Source organism: Tamandua tetradactyla, chromosome 5, assembly GCF_023851605.1.
Source record: "Tamandua tetradactyla isolate mTamTet1 chromosome 5, mTamTet1.pri, whole genome shotgun sequence".
Taxonomy (NCBI): domain Eukaryota; kingdom Metazoa; phylum Chordata; class Mammalia; order Pilosa; family Myrmecophagidae; genus Tamandua; species Tamandua tetradactyla.
In genome coordinates, this window is record NC_135331.1 from 68,505,714 (window position 1) to 68,521,759 (window position 16,046).

At 42.8% G+C, this 16,046-nt stretch overlaps 1 protein-coding gene across 7 annotated transcripts in view; it reads right to left on the bottom strand.

The window, feature by feature from the left end:
• TNIK (TRAF2 and NCK interacting kinase) overlaps positions 1–16,046 on the bottom strand; it is a 404,859-nt gene that overhangs the window by 12,551 nt on the left and 376,262 nt on the right. For all 7 annotated transcript variants that reach the window (XM_077161031.1, XM_077161029.1, XM_077161030.1 and 4 more), the window contains 5 exons: positions 12,396–12,525; positions 7,411–7,575; positions 4,689–4,800; positions 3,732–3,902; positions 1,236–1,379 (listed from right to left, as the gene is read on the bottom strand). In XM_077161031.1, the coding sequence (XP_077017146.1) occupies positions 1,236–1,379; positions 3,732–3,902; positions 4,689–4,800; positions 7,411–7,575; positions 12,396–12,525 (722 nt within the window). The remainder of the gene's footprint in view (positions 1–1,235; positions 1,380–3,731; positions 3,903–4,688; positions 4,801–7,410; positions 7,576–12,395; positions 12,526–16,046) is intronic.

The following is a 16,046-nucleotide window of genomic DNA, read 5'->3' on the forward strand; positions in this document are numbered from 1 at the left end:
TAAGAGGAACCGTTACACTCTCAAGAATGGATGTGTCATTAACAACATAATGAAGCCAGAATGTGAATTTCCTGGTAGCATTTCCACTTTGGGTAGGTGACTGGCAGATGCATGGTCTTAACTTTGATTTGGTGGCACAGCAGTCAAGAAAGCAATTAACCAGAACAAAGGATACACGGAATTAAACTCAAATGATAATGCGGAAAGAATTTACTTGGTTAACCCTCATTTAGGGAGAATGAAAGGGGGTGAAACTCTGAGCATTCAGTGGCAAGGTAAAAGAAAGAGGGAACTGCGGCCCCAAGTGAAGGCATTTTCTTAAAATAGAAATAGAGCCGAAGAGCCAAACTTTCTTCAGGGTTGTGTTGTCTCTTTGTGAAAAGACGGCTGAGTGTAGAGCCCTAGCTGCACATTGGAAACACCTTGGGAGCTGCACAAGCTACCGATGCCTGGTTCCCACTCCGGGGACTGTGACTCAGCGGTCTAGCATACACTCTGGATCTTCGCATTTCCCCAATGATTCTAAAGGGCAGTAAGTACAGCTGGTTCTAGACTGTGGGATGGGAGGGGAAGAAAGGGGGTGTCATTTGTCAAACTCCATCAAACACCATTAGAAGGGGAAAAAAGTCTCCTTTTCAATAAACAGAACCTTTCGTTTTAAATTTGGTAGTAAGAAGCCCTTGGGTTCATCTTATTTATTTACTTAGCTCTTTTTGGGAACCAGAAAGTACAGCAGTATTGACTGCCACACTCAGATTTCTTTGCAGACTCCATCACCAATGTCCATTGCATTTGCTAAAATATCAGTGGACTATGGGCAAGCACAGTTCTTGCAAGAAAAAAGACCAGATAAATTTCCACTTAAAATATTTCCCACTCCCAGAGGTCTACTTTTTGATATGCTTCATCTGAGAGTAATAGCAATGGCTGGACCTCAGACCCCTTAAAAAGATCCTGGCTGAGTTCCAGCAGGGGTTAAAGATCTGTGAATACACTGCCTTTGTGCTGATGTTTCCACCTAGTTCAGGTTTAATGCAGAGGTGAGAGACTATCCTTTGGAGGTCAGAATCTCCACCATTACAAAAGGTGGGTGATCTCACTCTGGCTAGATTGCTCTAACTTATTCATGTTGCTTCTTAGCTGGGAAGGGCAGGACTTACCGTTTCTTCAGAAACCAGGTGCTCACCTTTCCCACCTGTGCAGAACTGGAGGACTCAGTCATCCTAGTAGCATACCTGATATTGTCACAAGGACATTCAGTCCCTCTAGCACATCCATCTGCTGAAAACGCCTCCGGTTGATCAGATTATAGACTTTGCCTTGTCCACTTCGATCCAAAAGCATCAGGCCATTTTCGGTTCCCACCAGGAGGTTTACACCTGCAAATTTAGGAAGCACCTCAAAAATGACACCGTGTGGGCAAAAGTGACTTCTGCCTCTGGGATGCCTGTAAAACCCAAGAGACTGGATCTCGTACGTACAAACTAACGGGCAAGTAGGGACTGCAGCGTGGAGTATGGAAGCAGAAGCTCTGACAGCAATTACATCACTGCTTCTCTGGTAATGGAATTGCAGTTTTCTTTTGTAAAGTGGTAGCAGCATTTATTACGTTAGCCATTTACTGCCTTCTCTAGAGGGTCCTTCTCAAGAGGAGCTTTAGGTACAACTGCGAAGCACCTTTGCCATCATTCCCTTCCTAGTAACAACCACCACCCTCTTGCTCTCCTTATAAATCCCATCCCTCTCCTTCCCCAAGGTTCACCCCTGAGGCCACTTCTAGCCTCCCCATCGTCAACATGTAACAGATGTCCCCTTCTATACCCCACTGGAAAAAAGAAGTTTCTCCTCCTCACAGCAAAAGCTTAACTGGCCTCTATCCCATACCCTCAGGGCTCTGTTGTGTTAGGAAAATGATAGACCAATTCCAGCAAATGTGTTAGTAACCTCAGAGTCACTGATTGTAAGGGGCTTCTCAGGTATACAAATCTAGTCCAGGCTGCCTCCCGTGCAGTAATCCCTATTCTAAAAGCTCAGGCAAATGGTGGTCCTGTATGGATAGATACAATCCTAAAATTTATCCCGAGAAATTAAACACACACATACACACACACACACACACACTCTGAGAGGTTCAGTGTGCAGTGGACTGTATTAGTGAACGTACAACCCTGTAACTCCTCTTACTTGTACTTCTACCTTCTGAGCCCAGTGTCTGTCTGTCCTTCTTCAACATGTCAACACTTTAAACATTCAAAGAAGACCATCCTGTTCTCCTCTCTCTGTCACTTCCCAGAGGAATTAGTTTCCTCCATCACATCCTGAATGAAATGGTTTCCAGGTTTCTTGTTCTTTCCCACTATCTTCTCCAATGCTTTGCCATTTTAAGATTGTGGTGGTCCAAGTCCAGCAGGGTTTTTTATCATGTTTTCTTTTTTTTTTGGTTTTGGGGGGGTGTGCTGGTTTGAAAGGATGCTTGTCCCCTAGAAAAGCCATGTTTTAATCTAAATCCCACTTCATAAAGGCAGAGTAATCCCTATTCGATACTGTATGTTTGAAACTGTAATCAGATCATCTCCCTGGAATATGACTTAATCAAGACTGGTGGTTAAGCTGGATTAGGTGACGACATGTCTCCACCCATTTAGATGGATCTTGATAAGTTTCTGGAGTCCTATAAAAGAGGAAACATTTGGGAGAATGAAGGAGATTCAGAGAGAGCAGAGAATGCTGCAGCACCACAAAGCAGAGTCCATAAGCCAGCAACCTTTGGAGATGAGGAAGGAAAATGCCTCCCAGGGAGTTTCATGAAACAGGAAGCCAGGAGAGAAAGCTAGCAGATGATGCCATGCTCGCCATGTGCCCTTCCAGATGAGAGAGAAGCCCTGACTGTGTTCGCCATGGGCTGTGTTCATCATGCCCTTCTCACTTGAGAGAGAAACCCTGAACTTCCTCGGCCTTCTTGAACCAAGGTATCTTTCCCTGCATGCCTTTGATCGGACATTTCTATAGACTTGTTGTAATTGGGAAATTTTCTCCGCCTTAGAACTGTAAACTAGCAACATATTAAATCCCCCTTTTTAAAAGTCATTCTGTTTCTGGTATATTGCATTCCAGCAGCTAGCAAACTAGAACAGTGGGCATGGTTTGGGAATTGAACCCGGGTCTCCCACACAGAAGGTGAGCATTCTACCACCGAATGGTAGAATTTTAGATGGTCCAGAAGGGCCATGGCCTTTCTTGAGCTACATTCGATGTTTATAACAACACCGAGTAGGACTTTGAGAGAATCTCATCAAATCTATATTGAGGTTGGGGTCAGCTAAAACCGACAGACGTTTTCACAGGAACAGCAGATTGAGGTTGTGAGCTGAAATGTAAGGCTCATCATCATTTGTTGTCCTTTTCATGTTTTATCTTGCTACCACTAGCTTTAAGGCCATGGGCAACTCACTGAAGCACTCTGGGCTGGTTTCTCAGCCACGCAGTGAAAGCAATGCTACGTGTAGAGCATGTGGGGGTGCCAGGCAGAATGTGGGGTGCATCACACAGGGCTGGATGCCTGGAGTGTAGGAAGCAGTAGCTAATAAGTGGTGGCTAGTCCTCTCTCCAAGAGAGCTCCAAATCAGGGGTCTAACACACGAGTCAACCAGAGCTCTTCCAATGATAAGATCTGCAGGCTTTCATTATTGGAGGATCAATTCATTAATAAGGAATAAAAAGCACTGACTTACCCCACAGAGCTGCACAAAGTATTTCTGAGTTGAATCGTTTCTTATATTTTCTGATTTCTGGTGTGTCGCTATGAGGCCGAATGTTGGTTGGGTTTACGTTTACCACTGAAATCTTTCTTGCTTCATTGAGTTTGGCCTGTTCTTGTCTAAGAAGTTCGCTAGTAAAGAGAGCTTTGAGAAAAAGAACCAGAGGTGTCTTACAAGATAACCAATAGATATATGCAGAAGGGGCTTTAAAACACTGTGATTTCTCTTTTTTGTGTGCACTATTAATGAAAGCAAAGAAACTCAGAAACTGTACATATTTTATACTTTTTTAGTTGAATAAATTATAAGTTATTCATAGAAGCAGTTTATCAATTAGCACCACAGCTTCATAGACACTGCTTGGCTGAGTTATAGGATTGATGTTAATCTCACAAAATGAAATATACCATCCCTAACTCTTGTAATATTTGCAGATTTCCTTTTTGAGATTCTAGGTTACCAACTGACAAATTGGCCAAAGTTGACTTTGATGATTAGAGCAAGTATGGAATGCAAGACATTCCTTTAAATCAGCCAGACCTGTGTGGCAGGAAGCACACACCTAGAACTCAACTCAACCTGACACACACTTATTGAGTGCCTACAGTGTGCACAGCATTGTACCCAGAAATTGCCTTTGAGAAATATGTGGTAAGTTCAGACATCTCAGGGAACAGCTTTTCCTAGGGCACCTGAATACTTCTAGGTTCCTACTAGAAGCAAAACAGGAGATGAGAAAAAAACGGAAAGAAAGAAATGTGGCTTAGGAATCTTAAAAACATAAGAATTGGAAATCTTTCCTGTAAGACAGGGCCTATGTAGTAAATTGCTTAACTACTGAACTGATGATTAATTTTCTTTTCAGGCCATAAAGGGAAACCAGAAAGGGAAGTCAAGTTGTTGCCCAAATCGTGGGAACTTCTAGCATACCTGTGGCTGAAGATTCTTCATCCTCTTCGTCTTCATCGGTGGGAGACGTCTGGTAAACTCTGGGGTCCACAAAGGGGGTGAAGGAGGCTTTGCTGCTACTCCCCATGCCATACTAATTGATAAGCAAGAAAATTAAGATGAAAATACTGCAGGAGCAAAGAATGCTATGCTACCTTTCTTGGGCTTTAAAATGATTACAGATACTTCAATCTATCTAGCTGATCACACTCTAACCTCCCAAAGTGCATGGCTCTTTCTCCAGCTTCTCCTGGTATTTGTTACGCACTGGCCATTGCACATTTGTAGATGACTTTTTAATTATCCAACTACAGGAGGTGCAGTGAGCAAATTACATTTTGGGGTTGCATGCGGCACTTTAATTGTGGTCAACAGTTATTAGAGCTAAAGTCTCCCTTTAAGTAAAAAGCAATTGCACGTTGACCAAACAGTCTTGAGAAAAGCTGACATAATTGGCACAAACTAGGTAGGCATCAATTTAGCATTATCTACACAGAATCATTTAGTTCAGAGATGATTTCCTGTGGGGGCTGAAGATTTTTTCCTTCCTGTGATAATTCCCTTTAAAGGATATTTATATTTACATGTCTTATTTGGGGACTTCATGAAGATATTAGGTCTGAGAGTCTATATCAAAATGACTCTCCAGGGCTTGCAGAGGATTATGAAGGTATAAAGTCTGAATGAGACCAGGGAACTGGAAATTCAAATGTGAAAGCATCCTGTCATGATATTCCATGCCCCCATTTTGTCTGTCATCTCTCTTCCTTCTATCTCTCAGGTCCATTAAACATCACAAGACATCTGCATTCAACATAATAAGCAGCTCTTTCTTTTGGTTTAGTATCTTTAACTAAAGGCCTTTAGTTTTATTTAAAAAAAAAGTTTAAATGCAAGATGCTTACATACATAAGGAGAAAACCCCACCACCCTATGGAATCAAAACCATTTCATCCCCCTCAAATATGTGATGGTACAGGGGAGGATTCCAATCCCAAACAGAGCACTTTCTTTTGAACTTCAGAACAAATCTATGAAAGAGATGGGGCAGGTCCCCACATTCCCTCTTGGGGTGGGGGGAGGCCCAGAAGCCAAGTGATTTGCTAAAGGTCTTTGAGTTAATAAAGGACAGCAGAAGAATTGGAACTAGGGTCCAATAATATGGGGTCCTCCTTGGTACAGATGGAGGGGTTTAGGCAGAAAAAGTCTGCCCACACTGCGGGGGGCCACAAAAGGACACTGCACCTTCCAATATGCCTCTGGGTTCCTTTCCTTGGTGCAAGCAAAGCTCATCTGGGCAATAACTTTAGAATTCAAAGTGTGTGATAAGACATGCATCATAAAATTTAGTGTGTGGACACATTTAGGGCTTTATCTGTGATCCACAGGACTATTCGTGAGAAATGACCAAGCACTGAGAATCTACCCAACCGGACTTGGTCAGCCATGTCTAGAACACTGCCTAACAGACTGCTTTTACTCAGACTTTTCCCCAGGACGGTTACTATACAGGAAAGATAGCACCCCATTTCTCCTTTTCTTGCAAATTGGATTTCAAGATGAACACTTTGAGAATAGCTCTATTGATTTTTACTTTTCATAGGCCAATTATTTCAATCTTATTTTAAGTCAAACCTAGTTTGACTAAGTCTTACAAATATGAACCTCAAATGTCGGCCATGACATCTCTAAATTGTTGATGCTTACACATCACTAGCCTGGGATACAGGTGCTACTAGTTCTGCCACAAACTACTGTGTGTCACAGGCAAGTCACTCAACCTCTCTGAGCATCAGTATTCTCATCTTTGTAAATAAGGATTGGTCTGGATGAGATCTGAGAACCTTCCATTGCTAAGATTTTATGATTTCATCCATTTGCACAAGTAGCCGTATATATACTATATAGTCAATTCTTGTTATATACTATATATATATATATATAGTCAATACATATAGTCAATTCTTGTTATTCAGGTAACTATGTTCTATTTAGTAGCCACAAACTCTGAATTAGTAAATACTGAGCCTCTACTCTGAGGGGAAATACAGGGTTAGGTATTCTGTGAGCCTCTGGTCACAACATTTTCCTGAACCTATGAATACATAACCTTGTTTGCTATGTGTTTCTACGTAAAGGCACCTTATTTAATTTTTATATAGTGTTGGTTTGATTAACACTGAATTCATGGGCAATAGCTCTATAATTCATACCTGAATGAATTCACCTAACACATGCATTGCTTTTGGGAAGGCCCATCTCAGTCTTCTTACACTTCGAAACACTAGCTAGTACACTTCAGCACTCTGCTTCAGGGTCATTTTAAACAGCAAGGTCACCAACCAAATGCAGAAAAATGCAAAAATGTGGAACTAAATATACCATGTGAGAAGGACACCTGTTTGCAGTGTGAGAGCTGAAACAAGAAGGCAGAAAGTGTGGGCATTGGGCAACTCAAATTTGTCACTGCTCTTTGCATGTCTGTGAATGACCTGGGAAGTGCTTTGAGTATTGATTTTAGGGGGTGACAAATACGTGTTAGCAAGCAGGCCAGTTCACAGATACAGACTCGGCAAATAACGAGGACTGCCTGTCACAGAGAACAACCACACCCATTTCGGGGAGTTTGGCAAAGCCTCCTTAGGAGCAGGGTCTCAGAGCCCGGAAGGAGGTGAGGACTGCGGTGCCTGTGTCCAGCACCCACCTCGGTCCCGGGATCCATCTCCTGGGGGTGGCTGGAGACACGCCCCAGGCCGTCGGTGGGGGTCTCAGCTGGAGAGTGGCTCTGCTGCACCAGGTCTGGGAGGTTGATGTGGCTGGCGAAGCCATTGCTGTCGCTGTGGCCTGATCGCTTCTTGTCTCCGGACGTCTGAGGAGGCACAACATGGGGGACATTAGAGGGGGTGGACAAAGGTCGCGGGGTGAAGTCACCCCTCACACGGCACAGGCACAGCAGTCCCCAAACTGGCCCAAGGGTGTGGGAGAGGGGAACAGACCCAGCTCTACCTTACCTAAGAAAGTAAGAAAAAAAGGTAAGCATCGCTATTGACCCTGAGAGCGTTGTGCTCTGGCACGAGGTGTGGTCAGGGGTCATGCATGGAGTGGGGTCACCTGGGAGGGGGCGGCAGCCGCTGGGGAGCGGCTGGAGAGGGACGCATTCTTCTGAGTTCCTCTGCAGAGCATAGGGCCAGGTTATGATGAAACAAACCTACAGAATGGATCCGTGTTTGAAAATCCTGCTGTGCCACAAGAAAATGGTGCAGATGATACTAAGCCACCCCCTTGACAGTCACGCGGTCAAAGCAATGATGAACTAATCAGGTCTGACATCAGCAGACACTGAAATGATCAAGAATAGTATTTGAAACATATATGTACTTACATATAAAATAATTCACTAAAAGTGAATCTCTCAATAAATACATATTGTGTCTTGTGACAGCCACCAATAACAAAATGAAGTCTTTATGACTAGCAAAGCATTTGCATACAATTACAGCAACCTCCTTTAGTGGTTTTTAAAGGTATATAATATGTCAGTGCACGTATACAATTTGTAAATAAATAAATACACTGTATTATGCAGCATACTCAAATTTGTTACAGACAGGGCTGCATGACCTAATGAGTTTGGAACCTGCTTCTCTGGAGAGCAAATCTTTCTCCAGACACCCCAGAGAAGCAAAACGGGGTTAAAGGATAACTCCGGTCTCCAAAAGCCAATGTCCACATTGTAAACCCAGCCAGTATAGCACTTTCTAATTGAGAATTTCTGCAACGGGCTCATGGAAGCTTCTTAGAGCTTATGTGATTAAGAAAGGAGCCCCTCTCCGCCTTTTCTTTCATTCATTCACTCAGCATCACCGAGCGCTTACTCAGTGTGAAGCAGTACTGCATGTGGAGGGCTCATGGGGAGCGAGGCAGGCACACTGCCTGTCTTCCTGGGGACTGGCATGGACAGGGATCTGTGCCATTTCTCTGGCCACCTGGCCAGCCTGGCTTCTTCCTTCCAGAACCTTCCTGACCTTGCAATGTCAGCTCTGCACCTGCTGCTGGTTGGAAGTGAAAGGAGGCCCTTGTGAGCTGAAACAGCCTCCCACGTTTCTGAATGAGTGCTGTAACTGATGCTACGAGGAAGCTAAGGAAAGAACTGGAAAGCTGTAGTGCTGTCCTGCTTCTTGGCAACATGCTGAATTACAAACTGTAGGAGAAGGGCAGTTTCTGGGTGCATTTGGTCACCGGGATTATTTGCAGCTAGTCCTAGTGCCTATTCTCAGAGCTGAATGTCTCAACTTCTAAATTATGCCTAGGAAGCTCAGACCTGATTTCTCTTATTATTCCCTGTTGTATGTATATCTGGCAGCTTTTCCTTCCTTCTAACTTCTGTTCAAATACTGAAAAGCTTTTTAACATTCTCCCCCAACTTGGCAGTAGCATCAATCACACATTGTCTCTTCAGAATTTTGCAGTCTGCCTTTTATCAGCAGCATTCTGACTCAAGGTGAATACGGAGGCAGATGCATTGGTTATAAAGCAAGACATGAAGGGGCTAATGAAGTGAAAGGGCTCAGACAGTGAGGAGCCTGAAGGACTTCTGCCATGACCCCGGAGTCTGCCCACTTCTGAGTCATCACCATTTTGTTCATTCAGCCAACACGTTCTTACAAAACACCTTCAGTTAAATCCAAGACAGTCCTGCCCTCTAGAAACTTGTTCCCAGGCCCCCATGCTCTCCAGGATCTTCGTGCTCCTCGCCACTCCCCCGGGGGTGAGCACTGACACACACCAAGCACTGCGCTGAGCGTGTTACATGGTGCCTCACCGACTCCTCACAACAACACCACGGGCTGGCTTCAATGATCCCCACTTGGTGGGTGCAAAAAATGTGGTACAAAGAATTTAATTAACTTTCCCCAAGTCCCGCAGCTTGTAAGTGGTCAAATCAGGACATGAACCCAGGTGATCCGGTATCAGAGCCCAGGTGTCCTGGGCAATGAACTGATCGTACTGGTGGCTCTGATCCCCAGCCACAGCCAGCAGGACCAGGGGTGGACACCTGAGCCGAGCTGGACCAGACGCGTTGAATTAAATATTAAGACTGAGAGATATGAGTTAGATTCTTCCAAGCCTTGGAACTGGGATTGGTGAACATCATGTCGTGGAGGAGCTCCCATGCATTCTAGAGAGAGAAAGCTTGTCTGCAGAGAGAGAGAGAGAGAAGAACAAAGGAGAACATGGAGGAAAGCAGAGGTGAGGGGAGGGGGAAGGCAGCAAGAGCCGGAGACCTGCACAAGGGAAGCCCCGGGAGGTCCTCATCACTCTCTAGTGGCTTCCTACCTTCAGATTTTTCCATGGAATACTTCTGAATCTTACTCCTCTAACTCTGATACTCAAGTTTAAGCTGTTTTAAGTGTCCCTCCCCCATCCAGTGTCCTGGTTTGGGGTGGGGTGGACAGAAACCAGCTGATCAGTGAGGAAGGCACCATGGACAAAGGAGCCTCAGAATAGGAAGGGAAGGCTGAGTGGGACCCTCAAGGGGCTGCAGCAGGGAGACTGGGCAGGCAGCAGGGAAGGAAGGGGGACGCTCCCAGCCGATGGGCCCCAATGGACCAAGTGGCAGGTGACAGGGAGCATGATGTGTCCCAAAATTAGAGTAAGGAAAGGTCCTGTGGAGAGGCAGGACGGGGAAAGGCAGAACTGCAGGGGCACGGGTGTGTCCTGCAAGGGAAATTTGTGCATCTGACAAGATTATGGGTAGTAGAGCCAGTATATTCCTGGAGAAATATCTCCTTCACATGTGTGAAAATGTGGATTTCAGTGAGTTCTCCTTGATGTTCATTTTGGGCAACTGAACTAATAGCACCTTATTAGCGAAATCCTATTATAATGGGGTTTTATTTCATTTTATCAGGGGCATACTTTAACCTGTATTTATCTTTTGAATGCATGTGCTTTTAACTAATTCCAACATATAGTGCGCTATTTTATAAGCCTACATTTGAGGAAGGCAGAGTTTGGAAATTCAGAGGACAACAAGATGGTTGGGTCCACTACAGAACACACTCATACAAGACACTGGTGAATGCTATTTCCAAAGTGATTGGTGGTGGCCCCAGAATACTGGAATGCTTTAAATGACATGGAGCCATTCAGATGTGGCCAGCAACAGAACTGAAAATGTGGCTCCAGACAACATCTGCCAGGTCCTAAATTCATCGAAAAAACTCAAGGTAATTTTTAAGCATTTTAGAAAATGCAGCCCTTTCATTTGGAGACAGAAAGTAATTCACGCCAGAACATTTTCCCTCATGTTTTCCGAAGTGGCAAGCTGTAGAGAAACGTGCCCTTCATGCTTCCATTGACATTTTCCATTCACCACATCGAAATTATTCTCATCACATTGGGGGATTTATACACCACCACCACACAATGTCAACTTCTGCAGCCAAGTACATTTTTCAATTCAGGCCTACGTGAAAGGACTTCTTAAAGTCTATTTGAAAGCTTTGGCAAGGCCATAAAACGAAATTCTAGCAAGCTGCTATGTGAACTGCTCTTCCTGTTATAGCCCCACTGCCAATTAGTATTTCAAAGGCCTCATTCATCTTAAAACTACAGTCCCTTCTCTCGTACAAAAGTGAGGTGCCCGCTGTCTTTCTGGAGAGCAAAGTGTGACATCACTGCTTCCCAGCTCTCTTCTGTCTGAGGACGGAGAATGGCCAATGACATACTTTCATGTTTCAAAGGGAAGGCGGAGAGTGACAGCAAGTAAAAGGAGAACTCAACTCTTAGTGGAGAGAGAAATAAAATCAAATAGCATGCATTGAATGCTTACATGTATCCACTCATTTAACTCTCTCAACCATCTTATGAGTTATGGATTACTTCTCAAATTTTATGGATGAAGAAATGGATGTGGGAGTAACCAAGAAACCTTTGCCTGATATCACCAGCGATGACTCTCCTTCCAAGTAAAGCCCTGTTCTCCAATTCATATGGTGATGATCAAGCAAAAAAGCAGAAAAGGTCCAATTCTAGTTTATCAAGGCACTTCTGGTTAACACAGACACGGCGGGAGGCTGCTGCATGTTGGAGAGATAGGAGAAAGGAAACACAGAGCCCTCTCAAAATAAATGTTCCTAGACTTAAAAAATCAAAATAGTACTAAGCGCAAAGATGCACTTTTAAGTAGATCTATGGATTTATTTTTTTCCACCAAAATGGCTTAATTGTCTTTTTAAAGTTAATTTAACTATATAAGATGACATCACCATTTCTTGGAACTACTGGGCATTTTCTATATAAAATCCACAAGGATAAACGCATGGGGAGAGGAGACATAACCAGACCACGGCTGCTATTCAGACAGACCACTCATTGCTGTTTTCCTGTTGTAGGAGACATCTGGGTTTATCAATCTTATATCCTCAGGCTCAAATTCTGTGTTCTGATTTGCATAACTCCTACTGAAGAATTTGGAATAATGCAATTAAGTCACGCTGCAAAAGCTTTGAAGGATACAGGGGAAAAAAGGTGGTGGGCAATTAAAATCATTCAACCATTTAGAAGCACAGCCTTCCCTTCCACATATGCTTAAAATACACAGTGTAAGCATTCTCTGTGACAGCTCTAATACGAAAACCACTTCAGATAGGCACTTCCTCTCCAGAGCTTTCTATACCGACTTACCTCTCTTATCATTAGGGTTCCTTCTCTTGAAATACTGCTGCTGAAAGTGTCTGCATGTGAGGCCTCCAGACCGTGGGTCCCCACCAGTCCCACATTGTACTGCTCACTGCTCCCTGGAGCTCCTGTTGGGCTAAGGTGGGAAGGAACAGTTTTCATGACAGTGCTCATTTAGGGAGTAGCTGTTTCCTGATCACAGTAACATTTAAGATGTATTGATGCCTTGACTGGTTTCCCCCTCCTGCAGCACCCCCCTCAGCCAATTCTCTGCCATAGTGAGCTGGCTTCCCGCTCTCCTGCAGGAAGGTCCTGGTGTCAGGGGACTAGTGGGCTGTGCATGAGTCTCGTCTTTGACCACCAGACATCCTGATCTGCTTTTTTTTAATTAGAGAAGCTGTAGGTTTACAGAAAAATCATGCGTACAATACGGAGTTCCCATATACCATCTTATTATTAAAAGCTTGATCTTGCAGGAGTGTGACACATTTGTTACAATTCATGAAAATACATTTTTATAATTGCACTATGAACTATAGTCTAGCACTTATAATAGGGTTCACTTCTCGTGTTGAACGCCCCTGTTTGTTTTCCAATTTTTGTTCTAGTAACTTATAAATAACGTAAAATTATGCACATACTGTTCTCTCTGCCTGAAACGCTCTCTCCCACTCCTGATCATTCCTCTGGTTTTGCCTTAAACGATACTTCCCCAAGAAGTCCCCGCTGATAACCTATCTATGTATTATACACCAGCCCCTCCACTTTCTCATCACCCTTTTCCCTTAATAGCTCTCATGGCAATTCGTAATTCTTTTTCTTTTTTGGTTCTCTTTTACTTTTTCCCTCTTCCTTATTAGAATCTCTGCTCCTGAGGGCAGGTCTTTGTCTCTTTGTCACTGCACACCACAACCAGCATAGAGCTTGGCAGGTAGCAGGGGTGCAAAAAATAATCACCAGATAAATGGGTCTGATGTTATTGATAAAGTAGAAATATCAATAAGGGATTCTGGTGCACTGGAGATCAACCCGCTAGGCTGTTTAAATTGTGCGGTTCTTGGTAATTTGGTAACCTCTGCAATCATGCCACACCTGTGGTATTTTATTTCCAGTTTGTCTCTTGCTCTGTGCTTAAGCCATAATGGGAGAGCGTAAGTGGCTCTTGCACTCCCTGAGCGCACAGAGCAGCTGTTTTCTGTGTATCAGGTGGCACAAAGCAGAGTCAGGGCTCAAAAAGTGGTAAGACACTGCCCTTCTTCACTGCCCTTCCTGAGCCCCACCTCTGCTGTGCGAAGTCTGTGAAGTGCCTCATCTGCATGAAACAGAACTGCTCTGACTTAGGAACTGAGGGGGCCTGAAAATAAGCCAGGTGATATGTCCCTCCCCTCCACAGGTGCTGGCGTGGTACAGTGGGCTTCAGGAAGAGAGATTCCAGTTTTCAATGCTGTACTTGCCATTATCCAACTGTACAGCCACCTCCCTTTTCTTTTTTTTTGGGTGCATGGTCTGGGACTAGAACCCGGGTCTCCCGCTTGAAAGGTGGGCATTCTAACCACTGAACTACCAGTGCACCCTAGCCACCTCCCTTTTAAAGTGGGTTTTTTTTTAAAAAAAAAATAAGAAAAGAATCTCTTGTTTGGTGTATTAATTGTGTCTTTTACCATTTTGTTCTTTCATTTTAATTGTTCCTTATTTATTTTAAAAATATTTCTGGCCTCTTGGATCCTATCAAAGTGCATTGGCTTGATTAAACATCCAACCCAAGAAGCAAGAAACATGCAATATTTATGACATCTCTGGGGCAGAGAAGAAATATTTCAAAGATTTTCATCCCAAATGGAGAGGTGAAAAGGGTGAGCAGATGAGTTCAGAGAAGAAAAATATATAGCAAGACACTTTCTTTGAAATTATTAATCTGAGAAGTGGCTCGAGTGAATATAAATGTGGGATAGACTTGATGTGTTTGGGAAGAAGTTCCAAGGAGGCATTTCCAGTATTTCATTCTCAGAAAGGAGCTATTAAATGTAATCCAGAGACATGGAAAAAGAAATTGCTGCAATAAATTTCTGGCATATTGAAAGCTCAATAAATCAGAAAAGTTTTCAAAACTGTGACTTCTTTACTCATTTATTTGAAATTTTATTTTGACTTGAATCTTTTTTTTTTTTAAGCTGCCTTAAATTCTTGTTTGGGACAAGGCAGTGTAAAGCAAGTAAATCAATAAATAAAGTATTTATCAACAGTTAAAGCCTTAAAGAAAGGGAGCAATTTTTCTTCTCCATCATTCATGCATTTTTTTGCCACTTCAGGGGCAGAATGACCTGGTGCCACAGCCACCTGGAGCTCTGTATAATCGAGTTCTCCTTCGCCATTTGATTCTCACAGTGAGTTTAAAGATCAAGGATATTTTGGTTCTACTCATTTTTTTTTTTTTGCCTTGATGATTTTCTGATTCTGTCCAAACATTTTATAGAATTTTGCCACTATGGATGAGTTTTCATTAACAAAGAATTTTCTAGTGCTAACGACTGTAAGATGATTCTTTGATTAATTTAATACACGTCTCAATTTTTTCCCTAATTCTTGCATTTTCATTATCATTTTACTAAAATTATCACCACCGGTTCCAATTATGTCCAAATAAATTTTATAACAAAGACGGGTTACAACAATTTTTATCTCCATATTATCTTTTAGCAAATTCTGTGGTCACTACTTCTAACAAAACTAGTTTATTCTGCATCAGTTTTAAAGGTCTAAATATTATAAGAAGATTAGACTCAGCTGGCATTTTTAGTCACTAGTACGTTTCACAGTATACAATGTTAACCACTCTCAAGTTTTCTTTTTTGCGGAATATTTTTATTGATACTATTTTTTTCCTGGGTCCATTTTTATACTTTCGATTTTATGAGCAAGAAACACTTTCAGCTATGATCCATTTTATGGTGAGCTATTTTGGCCATTTTGAATTTCATTTTGTGTTATTTCTACTAATAATACTCTTTACTGATTGAATAAAAGATAATAAATCTGTATTTCTTCCTTAGTCAATTTTCTTCTAAAATGGTGAGCAACAACTTGTAGATTGCGGCATTGTTTAGGACTGGCCCATTGTGTTACAAATCCAATTTTTGGGGGTGTATATCTGCTCATTCTGTGTACCTTGTATTCATTGCCACCTCATTAATGTACAGAGTACGCTGTGTGGATAGCATGGCCCCATTGTCAGAATGATGCTTTCAACTGGATGGGACTATAATTAAGGTGAAGGCATCACCACTGTATTCATCTGATATGTGACTGCTAAGAAATTAATTCCTCACTGCTCCTTTGTCAACTTGTTTACAGTCCTAGTCCCAGCATTTCTCAAATACATTTTACAGAGTAGTAGAATCCATGTTTCTCTTCTAAAATATGCCTTACGCACCTTTGAATCCCCAGTATCTACCACTGCACTGGCATTTAACTGGCTGTCAAAAAATGCCCATTTTTTTGAGTGGGGTTGCAGGAATCTTAGTTGTACTCAAGTTTCAAAATGCATGGCTCCCTTCAGGAGGGTTGTGCATGAATATAAGTGTGTCCTGCTGCTTTTAGCATTTTGTTTGGTAAGCTCAGCTAACTCATTACAACAGTGATGCCTGAAGAAGCAACCCT